The sequence below is a fragment of the Pseudopipra pipra genome, chromosome 25 (assembly GCF_036250125.1).
Source record: "Pseudopipra pipra isolate bDixPip1 chromosome 25, bDixPip1.hap1, whole genome shotgun sequence".
Lineage (NCBI taxonomy): Eukaryota > Metazoa > Chordata > Aves > Passeriformes > Pipridae > Pseudopipra > Pseudopipra pipra.
Window position 1 is genome coordinate 4,264,887 of NC_087573.1, and position 14,872 is coordinate 4,279,758.

At 47.7% G+C, this 14,872-nt stretch overlaps 1 protein-coding gene across 1 annotated transcript in view; it reads right to left on the reverse strand.

Moving 5' to 3' along the window:
* Positions 1–781: 781 nt before the first annotated feature.
* Positions 782–14,872, reverse strand: part of SYT6 (synaptotagmin 6) — a 35,579-nt gene continuing 21,488 nt past the window's right edge. Inside the window, exons 3-7 of the mRNA XM_064635993.1 lie at positions 13,971–14,529; positions 9,741–9,861; positions 8,594–8,765; positions 7,538–7,688; positions 782–2,344 (exon numbers count right to left, since the gene is read on the reverse strand). Of these exons, the coding sequence (XP_064492063.1) occupies positions 2,273–2,344; positions 7,538–7,688; positions 8,594–8,765; positions 9,741–9,861; positions 13,971–14,529 (1,075 nt within the window). The 3' untranslated portion in view covers positions 782–2,272. The remainder of the gene's footprint in view (positions 2,345–7,537; positions 7,689–8,593; positions 8,766–9,740; positions 9,862–13,970; positions 14,530–14,872) is intronic.

The window sequence follows — 14,872 nt, forward strand, 5'->3', positions numbered from 1 at the left end:
CCAGGATTAAAAATAGCAGCTTTGTGTCAAACCCCACGTATGTTTTGACTAAATCCTAGATAACAAGAGGAGTGGATAAAAGACGGAGATTACACAGGGAATGCCAAACCCTGAGGAGAGCCAGGATTAAAGAAGAAAAGGGTTTGAGTGGGTTGGTGCAATTAAAAGATTGTCAAGTGCCATCAGCCAGGGCTGCTGTGGCTTCTTCTGGGGGTGTCCTGCTCTTTGGTCTGCAGACCTGCCAGGGGCACTGCCAGTTCACAGCACTGCTCACCTGAGGCTCAGCTCAGGCCATGGTTCAGGGGGTTCACGGCCAGTGTCTGACCCACCCAGACAATTATTTTCAGTGGTTAGAGCCTTTTTCCTGTACTGAGACCTGGGACATTCCCAGCAAGGATGGGTGGTCTCCAAAAGGGTGTCCTCCCCTCTGTTCCTCGGTAGAAGCCCACAGAGCCCTTTGTGCTGGGAAGCTAAAGCAGTTTTACCACTTTTTTTTGTTTCAATGAACTGTAAGTGCTTGAAATACGTTTTTTTTTTCCTCCTGCAACTGGTGCTCACTGTTCCCCAAGGGGTGGTGTGACTGTGCCAGCCCAACCAGGAGCTGCAGAGCTTATGTCTGCTCCAAATGACGCCGTCTGCCCTTGCCCTCCCTCACGCCATCCCAGGCTCTGTCATTAGCACATTTTATGGCATCCACTGTGATTACTGCAACCATCCAACACCACAGATCACACAATTACTGCTTTCACAAGAGGAAATATTTCACCAGGCAAGGCAGCACTTACAAACAAAATAATTTTATTGGGTTTCTGCTCCTATAGCATGTGGCACGTAAAGAGAATTAAGACACGAGGTGTGATGAGAAATGATGTATTTACCCTTCACTGCACCAAGGATTCATCTCACCCCCAAGCAGTGCAAACACCCCTCTCTGCCAGCCGTGATGTGCAGTGAAGGATGATGTGGTGACATTTAGGAAAATGGAAGCTGAAGTTGACCTGAGGATTGTGGCTGATGAAAGCAGTTCTGATAACCCTGATGGGAGGAGAACCGGCTGCCTCACTCGCAAATTTTACCTCGAAAACCAAAAATATTTGCTTTTACTTAATTTCATTAGGGTGGAATAAACAGCACTGAAGCACTTCTTAACTCAGAGAAAAATCCACAATGAGAAAGTGTCCAAAATCCACAGCTGGCTGATAAAGATCAGCTGATTTAGCTGCAAAGCCAGTACTTGGGATGTTATAACTTCATTTTTGGCCTCTGCAACCAAGGAACCAGCAAAGCTTCATTTTTTTTCCCAAAACTTGACCTTCCTCCAGGATTTGGGCCTTAGAAACTTTATTCCTTGGGGAAGTGCTGACAGGAAGTCCAAGAAAAAAGTTTGGAAGCTTTTTTTTTTTTTTTTTTTTTAGTATTGGTCGTGTTTCCCTTTCCCCTTTGATTCACCCTTTATTATTTGGGTGATATATGAAATAGAGATCCAGTGGTCATGCAAGGTTATCACCTATTTCTGTAACATCTTCCCCCTTTTAATTCTGAATCCCACTTTTGGCAGCACCATTCCCTCCACTCTGGGTAACGTGGTGATGGACAGGGGGGATGAGCAGCACTACAAAGGGCTCTGAAGAAACTGTTCATGCAAGTAACTCTGGGGAGACTTCAAATACAGGGGGAAAAAAAAAACCAGCTTTCCCCCCCCCCACCCCTCGAGGAATCAACAGCATTTTTTTATATATGACAAAAGGAATTTGGGATACACACTGCACACACTTCTAAGAGCTCATGGACACCTCTACATGAACAGGAAACCCGGGAACACTCTGCTGGGTTGGGGCTGACCACGAGGACGGAGCTGCTGGCAGGTTGGAAGAGTCTCTCCCATCTTCTGCCACGGCTCTCCCAGCGATGTCCCCTCTCCTGGCCCCCTCTGCTCCCTGCAGACACCCCTTCTCACTTGTCCAGCCTTCGGAGACACTAAAAACTATTTTACACGTTATTTTACACACCAAACTTCCAGCTCATGTCTCAGTCCACCTCCTTCCTCTGGAAACAGATCCATACAGTAAAAAGCCACAAAAATAACATCACCTTGGGAGACATATTAGACAAAAACATATTTGACCACAAAACGGGTTTCTACCTTTACTCACGCAGGAACAACTAGACCAGAAAGTCCCGCTGCTGCCACCGCCACTCAGCAATCACTGAGACTGTGGGCCAAGGGCAAAACCAACTTGGATTAGTCCCATTTTGCTCTCTGTGCTCCATCTCACGGTGTGGGGGGTGGTTTGGGAGAGGGACAGGAGCCCTGGCTGTCGAAGCTCGCTGCCCGGCCGTGCCACTGGGAGAGGAAAGAGAAAACAAGCCTAAGCAAACAGAAATTATTTGGGATTCTTCCCTGTGCCACACCGCCTGTATCCTGCTCCTCAGCATTCCCACCCCATCCCTGCACCGCTCTGCCCCTCTCCTGTCCCACCTCATTCTCATCTTCTCTACGTCTTCCAACTTACTGGACGCCCGTGTTTAACTGCTCAGGAGGAATTACTGAACAATTTGCTTTATTGCTTTGTAAATCAATTCCCAATTGTGAGGATTCCTCACAAAAAAAAGAGGGAAAATAAACAGTTTTTCCGCGTGCTGTGAAGACAAAGCGGTCTCAGTTCAGCTTTCGGCTCTTTCTTGCTTTATTGCCGTTGTCTTTTTGGGTTAGAAACACTGTCTAATCTCAGAAGTACTTGAGTCTTTCCAGTCTGGTAATTTTACTCCACAGCAGCTCTGTCCACAGCAACAGAGACATTTCTCAAAGGGAAAATCAGATCAGAGAGTCAGTGGATGGAGCAAACATTATTTTTTTTTTGCCGTGCTTATGGGATCATAAATTATTAGTCATCTGCCTTGGGGGCTATTATTACAATTCAAACCCATTTCTCCTCAAGCTTTTGAGTACTTGCCCATCTCACCATCTTGTTTTATTAAATTCAAATGACAAATGATAGACATCTCCCAGAGACAACGGGAGGCATAGAATTTCCACCGCTTCCTTCTCCCCCCCCCGGATCAACTCCCTCCTCTCCTGCATAAGCAGAAGCTCTTTGCTGGCTGATATTAATGCTCAAGCATGTATGAATTTCATTTCTCTGGGTGAAAACTCACTTGGGAAAGCAGGCCTTGGCAAAGGCATCTCAAAGAAGTGTAATTGGAGATGAGAGGACGGTTGTGTGGTGCTTGCAGGGAGGCTGAGCAAGGCAAACAGCCACCTGCAGATGCTCCATGGGTCTGGAGTGGCCAATTTCCTTCCCCAAAGAGTGTCAAAGTAACTCACTGTGTAGGTGTGCATTAAACTAATTTCGTTAAATTAATTGCATTAAATTAATGAATGAAGAAGCTGGGAAGCTTGTCCTTCCAAACGGGAAGCTCTAAGGTAAGAAAACACTTTCTCCTACTTTTCTCATGTCAAATGTATTTGCTAAAATCCCTGAGGAATTGATGATGGATACAACCTCCTGATTGGAATTGCCACCAAAGGGGCAGACTGCAGAAATTCCAGCAGCAACAGGCTTTTGGCAGAGCCTTCTCTGTGCCCCCTGCCTTGTTCTGTCTGCAGTGACAGTGACAACGTTGCTACTCCAAAAATGTGATGAAAATTTTTCCAAGAGTAGGTTCAAATGACAGGAGAGGAGCCTGGAGATATTTTTCCTTCCTTCAATTAGAAAAGGTGAACTGTGCACTGTGCAATGAACAGCCAGAAACCAGGAGCACTTCCATCAAAGCCAAACAGGCCCGAAAGCCTGGAAGAGCTTATCTTTAAAGATAAACGGTTATTCTTCATGACTTGGCTCTCAGCAGAGTTATCAGTTTTTATCTGGAGAAATGTTTTAAACAAGTAAATGCTCCCCTGCTGGATGTCAGAGGCACTTGGCAACATCAAAGGCCCGTTTTGCATCGCGCTGATGATGCTCCTCCTCGATATCAGAGTTTGTCTCTCACAGACAACAGAGGAAAAACTCCAATTTTCAGAAGTTCCCTTCAAAGTCTGGGAGAACAAGCTGTAATTTTGTATTTCCCTTTCTGGACACGTCACTTGACCTGGCTGATGGGAGTTTTGGGAAATGAAGAGGGAACAGCAATGAGTGGGATGGTTGAAGCAGCCAGGGAGGCCAAGCAGGTGCCACCAGGACCTCGGGGCTGAATGATGGGAACAAGCCGTGCTGAGGGGGAGAATTTATTGTCAGAACAACTCCACAATGCAGCAGCAAGTGGGATTCTCCTCTTCTGCTCAGAAACTCGCCTTCTGAACATCTGTGTGAGGAGGGTAGTACTTAGAAGCTTGTAATTAATGATTCATTTGCACATGTTCTCCATGTTCTCTTGTTAATGATGATGGTCATTAGAGAAGTGCAGTGATTATGGTTTGTTATTCACTGTTGATAAATATGGAGCAACCAAAGACATGATGTGCATCAGAAGCATTTCCCTAAAGGCTCCAGAAATGGAGGAGAAGGGAAGAGTGACTGACACCAACTCACATTTGGAAGGGCCCAAATCACATTTTCAGCACAGAAATGAGGTTTCTGGGCCGTGTTAGCCCAGCACTGTGGTGGGACAGGCTGATGCTGGCCAGGTCCTCGTGGTGGACAGTCCAAGAACCATGCCCACAATGCAGGAGGAGGGCAGTGGCCCAGCCTGGGGTGTCCAGCACCTCTCTCCATCCATCCAACACCACTGTCCATCCATCCATCTGTCCTGTAGCTCTCTGGCAGGGTGAGGGGGCCAGGGCTGGGAGGTGTTTTGAGCTGTGTTCAAAATACAGTGGCAGCTCCTTCTTTTGGCCGGAGCTTTTCCACGGTGCACCAGGCAGGGCAGGGCACGTGTTGGTTAGCAAAGAAATTCCAGATTCCCACCCTTTCCTCCAGCTCTGAGCTGTGGGGAGGGGGCTGGGACACCCAACCAGGGAGCAAACAGCTCCACTCATCCACTTCTCAATTTAGGCATCAAAAAGACACTTCAATCCCAGCTTTGTCGCCCTCAGTGTGAGGTCAAGCACTCAATCAGGAAAGGCAGATGTGCAGCAGAGGCCACTGCTGATGGTCACAGACCACCAGGAGGATCAACCAGAAAGCCAACGCTCCATTTGCTGGTGCCCAGAACAAACAGTCTGGAAGATGAAGATGCAAATGAAGACAAAGATGAAAGTCGTGAAGACAAAGATGAAGATGATGGCTCAGCACAGCCTGAGTTCACCCCCACGAGGGTGAAGAAGGGATGGAGGGGCACTCAGGGCAGAGGGGCAGGGGAGCCCACAGAGCCTGGATGGATGGAGCAGCCTGCACCAGACCCAGAGCCGAGGCTACAGGACCAAAAAGCCCAAATTTCTTTTCAAAAAATGCCCAAACTCATACGGAAAAGATGATGGAAAAGATGATGCAATAACTTGTAACCAGCAAATACCATTTCCCATTAATTTCTCTCCGGGAGCCTGTGCCTTTTCTGTTTGGTCTTTTTTTTTTAGGCTGCACTGGGGATTTGCAGACAGCAGTGCTAAAACCTAAAAGGGCAAATAAACACAGGGACCATTTGCTTGCTGGCTCTGTGCACCAATTTGTGGCAGAAATACCAGAACAGATGATCAGAGGGTTTTTTCTTTCCTTTTAAGCAGAGCTCCTGACCTGTGCACTGGGGGGTGAAATGATTCACTCAGGTTTTTTTTCCAAAGTCTTGGGGGCTCAGTCATGGTTTTCAAAGTATTTTTTAGAAGGTGAGTCATCTTACATGTCTGCCCCTTGCTTTCTCTGCGTTTCATCGTAATAGTAATGTCTATTTTTTATTTTTCCTAGTGATCATGAAGAACTTTAGAAGAGTTTTCTTTCAAAACCCCAACTGCATCTGAAAAATAGTGTAGTAAAGCCATGAAAGCTATAACCCAGAGAAGAAACTCCTGCCCCCGGGTCAGACACAGCAGCTGGTGTCACCTTACAGACACCACAGACCCTGAGCCAACTGATCAAATGATGGACCACATTTCATTTATGCTGAAACCCCGTGGTCTCCAGCTCCCTGTGGCTGTGGGAGGTGGCACATGGATCCTGCCCAAACGTGGCTCATGTTCCCACTGCCAGGTTTTCAGCATGGCAAGGTCAGTGAAAGCCTTTTGCTGCTCACCAGTAAAAGGCAACATTACCACGTTACTAAACACAAGTGGCACATTGTTTTAATTCTGCTTCCATTTGCACCAGTTCTGGCCTGTGTGGTTACTCCTGATTTGCAGTGGTGAGCTCACAGAAAGTCCCCATGAGTGTGAATTTTCAGGTGTCCATTGTCTGATAGATCCATCTGACATCCACCTCCACCGTGTCTTCAACTAAAATATTAATTGCCAGGTTTTCCCACTGGGTGATGCCCACCCGGGCTGGGATAGAGAGCACTGAGCACAAACTGCCTTCTTAGTCACAGAATGATTTGGGCTGGAAGGGACATTAAAACTCATCCCATTCCACCCTCTGCCATGGGCAGGGACACCTTCCACTAGCCCAGGTTGCTCCAAGCCCTGTCCAACCTGGCCTTGGACACTTCCAGGGATGGGGCAGCCACAGCTTCTCTGGGAACCTGTGCCAGGGCCTCCCCACCCCTTCTTTTTAGAGGAAAGAGCAGATTTCAAAGAAACAAAGGGTTTGATTCACTAAATCAGACTCACCCAGCCCAGTATCTGCCTTCCAGTGCAGCTCAGTATCTGAACCTCAAGGGGAAAATAAGATGCTTTTTGTTAAGTGCCTATTCTCTGGCTTTGAGAGAAAATACTTCCTTAGCCCCAGATGCAGTGGGAGGTTTTATTGCCTTTATTATCTTATCACTGGCCACAAATGCTGGCTTTCTTCTCATACCTGAAGTGTCAAGAGTGTGCCTGCCCTTTTCCTCTTCTCTCTCCTCCAGAAATTATGACCTAAATCAGCCAGAGCCAAAGAGCTCTATAGGAGCGTGAGAAATTGGAGTGCAAGGAGGGAGAAAATGCTAGAGATGGTCAAAATGGTACCCAGGCATTTCAGCCCTATTTTATCATCTGGGGCTGCATCAAGTGAGTCTCTTTCTCTGGAGATGCTTAGAGCAATTACATTTGTTCTATTTATTCTCCCTCAAAGGCTCGGAGATGAGTCAACAGAAAAATCTTTTAGGATGAAAAATTGAAACTTGAAATAGGCAATATCCCTGGACAATTTGTTCTGCAATCAGAGCAGCATTCTCTTCCCTTACTGCTCTCAATCTCTAATTTAAAAAGAAAAAAAAAATAAGAAAAATAAAAAAACCCAAGATGTTAACAGTCACATCTGTAAATACAGTTTCTCTCATCCTTGCTTGTGAGCTGGAGGAGCTATTTCGAGGCAATACAGAAATACTTGTTTTTTGGAGTTCATTTCTGGTGAGAAAATTCCCTCGTCTCCTCTCAGAAAATCCCAGGCGAGGGGAGAAGCTCTCTGGAAGCCTGGAACCGGCTCACTCATGCCCAGAACATGCATCAGAAGGGAAGAACAACCCCACACACCTCTTTGAAGGACTTCTTCACCTCCACCAAGGGGTGCCAGTGCGCGATGGGCTTGCGGGGGTACGCCAGCATCTCGTTCCAGTGGTCCCTGCCCAGCCCTTCAGCGTTGACCCCCACGCGGCAAACCCCGATGATCTCGTTGTGCCCCACCCTGCAGGACGACAGAGAAGCAGCACAAACCCCTCTCATCACCTCTCTGGCTCTGCCCAAGTTTCCCAGCCGAGGTTTGGCCCCCGGCGCTGGTGAGCGGGGCTGTGGGGGCTGCACGGGGACAGGCTGGGCACACCTGGCACTGCTAGCACACCCAGGCACTGACAGAACAGTCAGAGAAGCTTTTGAATTGTCTGAACTGCAGATCAGTCCAGACACAGGACCTGGAAGGATGTTTGTGCAGTAGTGGACAGCAAGAATAAGTGCAAGTTCAGTAATGGGTAATTCATACACCGGTTGCTGCTCAGACAGAGACTGTTTGCTTTCTAGAGTGGGGTGATGGGTTGCAGGACAAGTAAATAGCAAAGGGGAACACAGGACTCGTGAGGGGAAGAAGAGGGACAGGCACTGATCTCTTCTCTGTGGTGAGCAGTGACAGGACCTGAAGGAATGGCTGGAGCTGTGCCAGGGCAGGGTTAGGTTGGATCTCAGGAAAAGGTTCTGAGACAGGCACTGACCAGGCTCCCCAGGGCAGTGAGCACAGCAGCAAGGCTGACAGAGCTCAAGAAGTGTTTGGATAGTGCTCTCAGGTACATGATGTGACTCTTGGGGATGGGCCTGTGCAGGGCTGAGGGTTGGACTGGATGATCCTTGTGTGTCCCTTCCAACTCAGCACATTCTGTGATGCCACAAAGCAAGGACCAGCTTTACCAAACCCACTATTCCAGTTTTCCACAACCATGAACATCAACGAGACTGCAGCAATAAAATCACCAGGGACAGGTTGATGCCACAGAGCTCTGCAATCAAGGCTATGGAAAACACTCTGGAAAATGGCTGTTGAGCAGGAAAATCTGCACCCAAGGGGCTGCTCTCCCCTCCAGCTCCCCAGGGCCTCCCACCTACCGATCGTAATCCATGACAGAGATGAGCAGGCTGACTTGATCCATGTTCTCTGGGGGAATGTCAAAGATTATTGCTTCATTGTAGGTGGGATTAAGTGTGTTTTTCTTTATGGTGGTTTTCTTCTTTTTCAGTCTTCGCCCGTCACAGAGCAAAGACACTTTGACATATGGATCTGGAGAGGAAGAGATAATAAAAACCATTGTGTTTAGTTTACAGAGGCGTATTTTGTTGCCTCTGTGATATAGAAACAGCATTGTCAGAGGATGGGCTGTGAGTTCCCATGAGCCAGAGGCCCTCCTCAAACAGACTTTTAGAAAAAGAGATGTCTGCACACCAGTTGAATCCTTTTCTCATCCTTCTGTGAGTGGTGACATGAGGTTCAGGCACCAGAGAACCAGCACTGCATTATTATTATAGGAACTGGCTTAACCTGAAATCTCAATTCTCAGATATTTCATAAGGCACCAAGCTCCTGCTGAGCAGAAACATTTTCTGCAAAGGTCTGTGTTGTTATTGCCTTTTGTATGATGAAATTCAAATGTTGATCTCTGGGAAAGAAACTGCTTTTTATGATGAAAACCAGAGCTTGTGCATGCTGAATTTACAGATCAGCTCTTTGGAACTGTGAATGCAAACAGTCCTCAGGTGACTGTGATCCTTCTGTTTGAGTACTGGCCACTGCACAGAGGAATGTACATTCCCCTGGGATGTAGCCAGGTGGCCCAGGATCCTTTCCTAATTTTGAGGTGAAATGGTTGATTCTGGCCATAGGGGATTGTCTGGTGGAAAGCACCTTATTCTCATAAAACTGCTGGGGTCAGTGTCTGCAACAGGTCTGTGTCCAACCTGAGAGATGGATCAGAGCTCTCACCCTGCAAACCCTTCACTGGGGATGGGAAACCACTGGCAGGCTCTATGAATATGTCTGTATATTCCTGTATATTCCTGTATACAGTTCAGGCTCTTGAGAACAAGTTTAAAATATAATTCTACTTTTAAAATGTTGTTCATACACAAAACACAGACAAAGCTTTGTCAGGTGTTTCCATGATGACACAGAGACATAAGCCCACCATCCACTGAGGATACCGTGAGGGAGGGGGAAATGTGGGTGCAACGGGATCCTCCTCAGCCACCAAGCACCCACCTGAGTAACCAGTGATGTCCATAGCTTTGAGATTCCTGCATTTAATGACTGTTAAGGTGAGGCGACCTGCAGTTGGCAAATAACAAAGGGAAAACATGATCTCGCCCAGGTCCACGCTTTCCTTTAATAAAACAGAGAACACATGAGATTGGAAACGTGCAGGAACCAGCCAGGCTGCCTCTGTTTTCTCTGCTCTGCCATCTGAAGTGAAGGACATTTCACTGTGTGGTGGGGCTTCCAGTGCACTCCAACATTATTTGGCTAAAAACTATTATAGGGAACAGGAAAAAATACGTTACAGCTTCACATCATAGTTAAGGACAATGTTCCTCTGCCTCAGAGGAGTAGGTGCTTCCTGTGATAACATCACAGCCCTGCTCTTCTGCTCCACTGCTCACACAGAAGTGATGGGATATCTCACACCAGATCAGTGCCAGCAAGGAAATTATATTAGTATCAAGTTTTATTTGAGTGCACAGTGTGTATCTCCTACTGCCAAGTGTGAGACACTAACACCTATTTCCTCAAGTGGAGGAATGTGATACAAACACAGTGAGATGACAGAAAGGTGAGACCCTGACAGGCAGGGCTGCCTTGTTCTTTGGTCGTGCACTGGAACAAACTCCAGGAGAAACTTCCTAGCACAGCTGGTGCCATCTGCTCGTGGAACCACAGACTGGTTTGGGCTGAAAGGGACATTAAATATAATCCAGTTGCAGCCCCCTGCCGTGGGCAGGGGAGAATTCAGTAATAGAGGTTTATGGACTTTGATAGTGCTCAGCATTTTGGCAGAAAAGGAACATTTTTTAGAGTAACACAGTGGTTTTCTCTGGAGCTGAGTTTGAGTTTCTGGGTAGTTACTGACTGGGGGGTCGTAGCTTTAAATCAGAGGAGAACCATGAAGGGCCCAGTTTGATGGCAATTGAGCTTTTAGTTTACTGTCAATTAGACCCCCAACCCCTCTGAGATGCCTTCAGGGAGCTGACACAGTGTGGGGCTGTGTATGTGTGTGTATAAATGGTGAATTAACCAGCAGATGGCACTCAGAAGTGTTTGGTAGTTCTGGATTGCACAGAGGCCAACACAATTTACTCTTTTAGTGCCCCATCAAATAACTTTTATACATTGCTCTTAGCACCCCTTGTACATGCAGCTTTATCGACCACACCTCCTAAAAGCCCTTTCCATCATTGCCTTGCCCACGGGAATTCAGGGGAAAAACATCAACAAACCAAATGTCTCACTTAAACTAGAAAGCATCTTATCTGAAATCAGCAGAAAGATTTCCAAACACCTTCTAAAAATGGATTAAAAAGAAAAATATCTTATTTCCCACATACAGATCCCACATCTGTAGAGCAAACAACCCGTTTATTTTCGGAAGCTGTGTTTGATTCCTTTCAATGTGATATAATGATCTGCTGAAAAGAAATTGTAGCTGTTAGTAGGAGAGTGATGGAACTAGAAAGACAAGTAAATGCACTTAAAGCTTTGCTGAGTGTTAAGGGAATAGATCTTGTTGATGGATGAGATTTTTTGCCAAATTATTTCCTGCTCGTTCTCAGGTGAGGCAAAGATTAAATCTTTATTCCACTTAGATGAGCAGAATACTAATGAATATTATATAAAATCATTATTCTTGACTGGGTCTATTCTTTCATGCATCCCTTGTTCTTAGTTGGTTTGAGAGGGACGAGGGGCAGGAAACTTTGGACACACACATCAGAAGAGACATCACTGGCTGTGTGAGATGGTGAGAGCACACTCTGGACACCACTTCATCTTTTATTCCTCTTCTGGCACTGGGAGAACCTGTCCAGGCTATAAAATGAACATAAATTGTTCCTTGACTTCCTTGTATCAGGGCAAGAGATTTTTCTTTGCAACCATAAATACCAAAGCATGTCCTGTGGGTACATTATTTTCTTGCAGATTATAGACACTGGGACATTTCCAAAATTCATATCAGTACCTTTTAGGAAATAATGGAAGCTCTGAATCAATAACCTTTTCAGACTTGAAACCAAAAGTGTTTCACTGATTCACAAGCTGTACAGTCATTAATTAAGCAGCTGAGTGCTGGCTATTTGACTAGCCTAGGTCTTTGCCTGTGTTCCCATCCTCTTACCCACACGATTGATCTAATGTATTATTAGTCACCCAGAGCTCTCTCTGGGTTTTATGAAAACTGTACTTACCCTTCTCAATTTTGATTAAGCAGAAATGTCCTTGGGTGTGCTACAACTGGCTGAGTTGTACCAGGATCAGCTCATTCCTTAAGAACAGCACAGAGAGAACAAGGGGATGGAGCCAAATGTGGCACTGGATGTGTCCGTGGGAGCTCTGCAAGGCTGTTACACAAACATGCCTTGGGCATGATGTTGGCTCTGCTCCTCTCACGCCTTTTTTGGAGGCTTTTCCCTCAGCAACCCTTCTGTTGGTGTATCTTCATCTGTTTTTGTCGGGTTTCCCCCCATTGAATTAGTTTAGTTAGCTGGGAAAACACCCACTAATCTTGGATTCCTCCAAGAGGCACCAGCACATCTGATGCACCCTGTTCCCCTCCCAGCAGCTCTTTGCCAGGTGAAGGATGTGCCTGGTGCCTCCTTGACTCTTTGCCAGCATTTTTCCTTTCATTAGCATCCCTCAGCCACAGCAGCCATGGCTATTTGAGGATTGAAAGCCAAGAGCTGTGAGCTCCCTGCTAACTAACACCACTGACTTTCCTCGTGGTTGATCCTGTGCCTCCCTCCCACAGCACTTCCAGGCAAGATGCTCAAAAGGCATCACAGCAGCAGCTCCCAGCACTGCCCCAGAGCACCTGACAGGCATCACATCCACCTCCATGTCCTTAGACTGGCAGGAGAAAAGCTCTCTGTGCCCTGCCAGGACAGCTCTAGCCTGAGAGCCACCTTCCAGGGCTGATATCCTGGATATCCTGCATGCATACTGTGTTCCCTGTGGTGCCTGGGATCATGTCCCTGTTGGGCACAGCAGCACAGGATACAGTGCTGGGCACATGTGTGAGACCTCACAGCTCTATTAGAAAGTTCTGAACCCACTACAGTGGAAGAACAAGCACTGAGAGCAGTGACCAGGGGGTACAACTGAGGAAAAACCTGCAGAGTTACAAAGCAAACACCTTCTGGTGCTGCTGACCACAACTGAGTAAGTGTTTGTGTTTGACAGTTCCCTCCCCAGTACAGAAGGTGGGAGAGCAAAGGTGTGAGATGAGCTACAAGTGGTGGGGTTCTGCCAATCACCAGGACAGACGTGACAGGGCCCACACTTTGGGCCACAGGGGTGAGGGTGTCTCATATCTCCCCTTCAGAAATAACAGTGTGAAGTGACAAGGACAACGATGGACTTGGTGTCCAGCTGCAAAGCAGCTCAATCATTTGTTTGCCCCCAGAACCAGCCAGGTCCTCCTGGGAGGGCAGTGGAGGAACAGGCAGCTATTCTGGAAGGTTAATGCCATTGCTCTGCACTCAGTGATCAGTGTGAGGAGTGCCTTCCCTTGCCAGCTCAGTGTGACACAGAAAGAACTGGGACTTCCCTGAGGCTTGGTTTCTGCCAGAGGAGGTTTAGGTTGGATATTAGGAAGAAATTCTTTACAGAGAGGGTAGTCAAGCATTGGAATGGGCTGCCCAGGGAAGTGGTGGATTCTCCATCCCTGGAGGTTTTTAAGATGAGACTGGATGTGGCACTGAGTGCCATGGTCTAGTAACCATGGGGGTAGTGGACCAAGGGTTGGACTTGATGATCTCAGAGGTCCCTTCCAACCCAGCTGATTCTATGATTCTATGATTCTATGATTCTATGATTCTATGATTCTCTTTCAGAGGGAATTCAACAGAACTGCTAAAAGACCCAAACCCACCTCTGGAAGAGTTGCCAGCAGCACATCTGACATCTCTCAGTGCAGCAAAGCCCAGCACCTCCCTCTGGCCCTCCAGAGCTCTTTCTTACTGTGACCATGTGCACATGGCAAACACCCATGCCACGGCTGCAGGTCCCCAGGGCTGACGGGACCAACTGCAGGGAGGCAACAAACCCATCACTGGGGAGCTGTGCAGGACTCACCCCTTTGGGCAGCGCAGACAAAAGTGAATCCCAACCAACCCTGCCCAAGCACACACCTGGTACCTGTCAGACACCCCACACCACCCCAAGAGCACCACCCCACACACGCTGCCAGGGCAGGGCTGCCCCTCCCCGGCGCACACTCACCGTCGTGGCGTACTGAATGTCCCTCCAGATGGAAGTCTCCCGGGAAAGGTCTGAGTCCTCGAACAGGTTCTCCAGGATCACTTCCCCTATCATGTCGTGCCTGGAGAACCTGTCAAAGTCAAAGACGCTCAGGTGGAGCTTCCTGCCCGCCAGCTCCTCGTGGGGCACAGGGAAGTGGAAGGACTCGTCGAAGGTGGGATTCAGAGTCTTCCTGTGGACCCGCGTCTGGAACTTGCGCTTGCGGTCGGGCAGGAGGTAGATCTTCACGTAGGGGTCCGAGCTGCCGCAGAAGTCTTTGGCTGGCAAGTCAAAAGCCCTGAGAATGCGGACGGTCAGCGTCTCGTTCTCGTAGTCGTACTTGAGGGTGAAGTTGATTTTCCCGCAGGTTTTTTCCGCCTCCTTTTTGGGGTCCTCGGTGTCGAGAGTTTTCTGCGTGTAGAGCTCGGGCTTGATGCGGCCGATGCTGGTCGGCTGCTCGGCCACGGCCGGGGGGTCCATGCCATAGTCCATGCTGGACACGTGCATCTGCCGAGGGAGGTGCCTCTTGAAGGAGATGTGCCTGCAGGAGGAAGACACGACAGCTGTGTGGTTTTCCAAGGATATTCCCCTTCTTTATTCTCCCCTGGAATACTAAGCTCGGAAAGCAGGAGAGCACAAGAAGGAGTTCGATAGGTTCCCCCTGACCTCTGCACAGAAATCGTGTGTGTTACGGAAGTCAAACGCTGAGGGGGACACCTCCAAAAATCTTGAAGGAACCCATCCAGCAAATCTCTGAAATTCCAGAGTATTTGCAACAAGCTGCATTTTTTCACCTGTTACACAAGTCACAGCCCAAAGTTGAACAGATGAGCCCCAACGACTCCTTAACCAGGTCAAAAACAATCCAGACTATTCCCACCCTC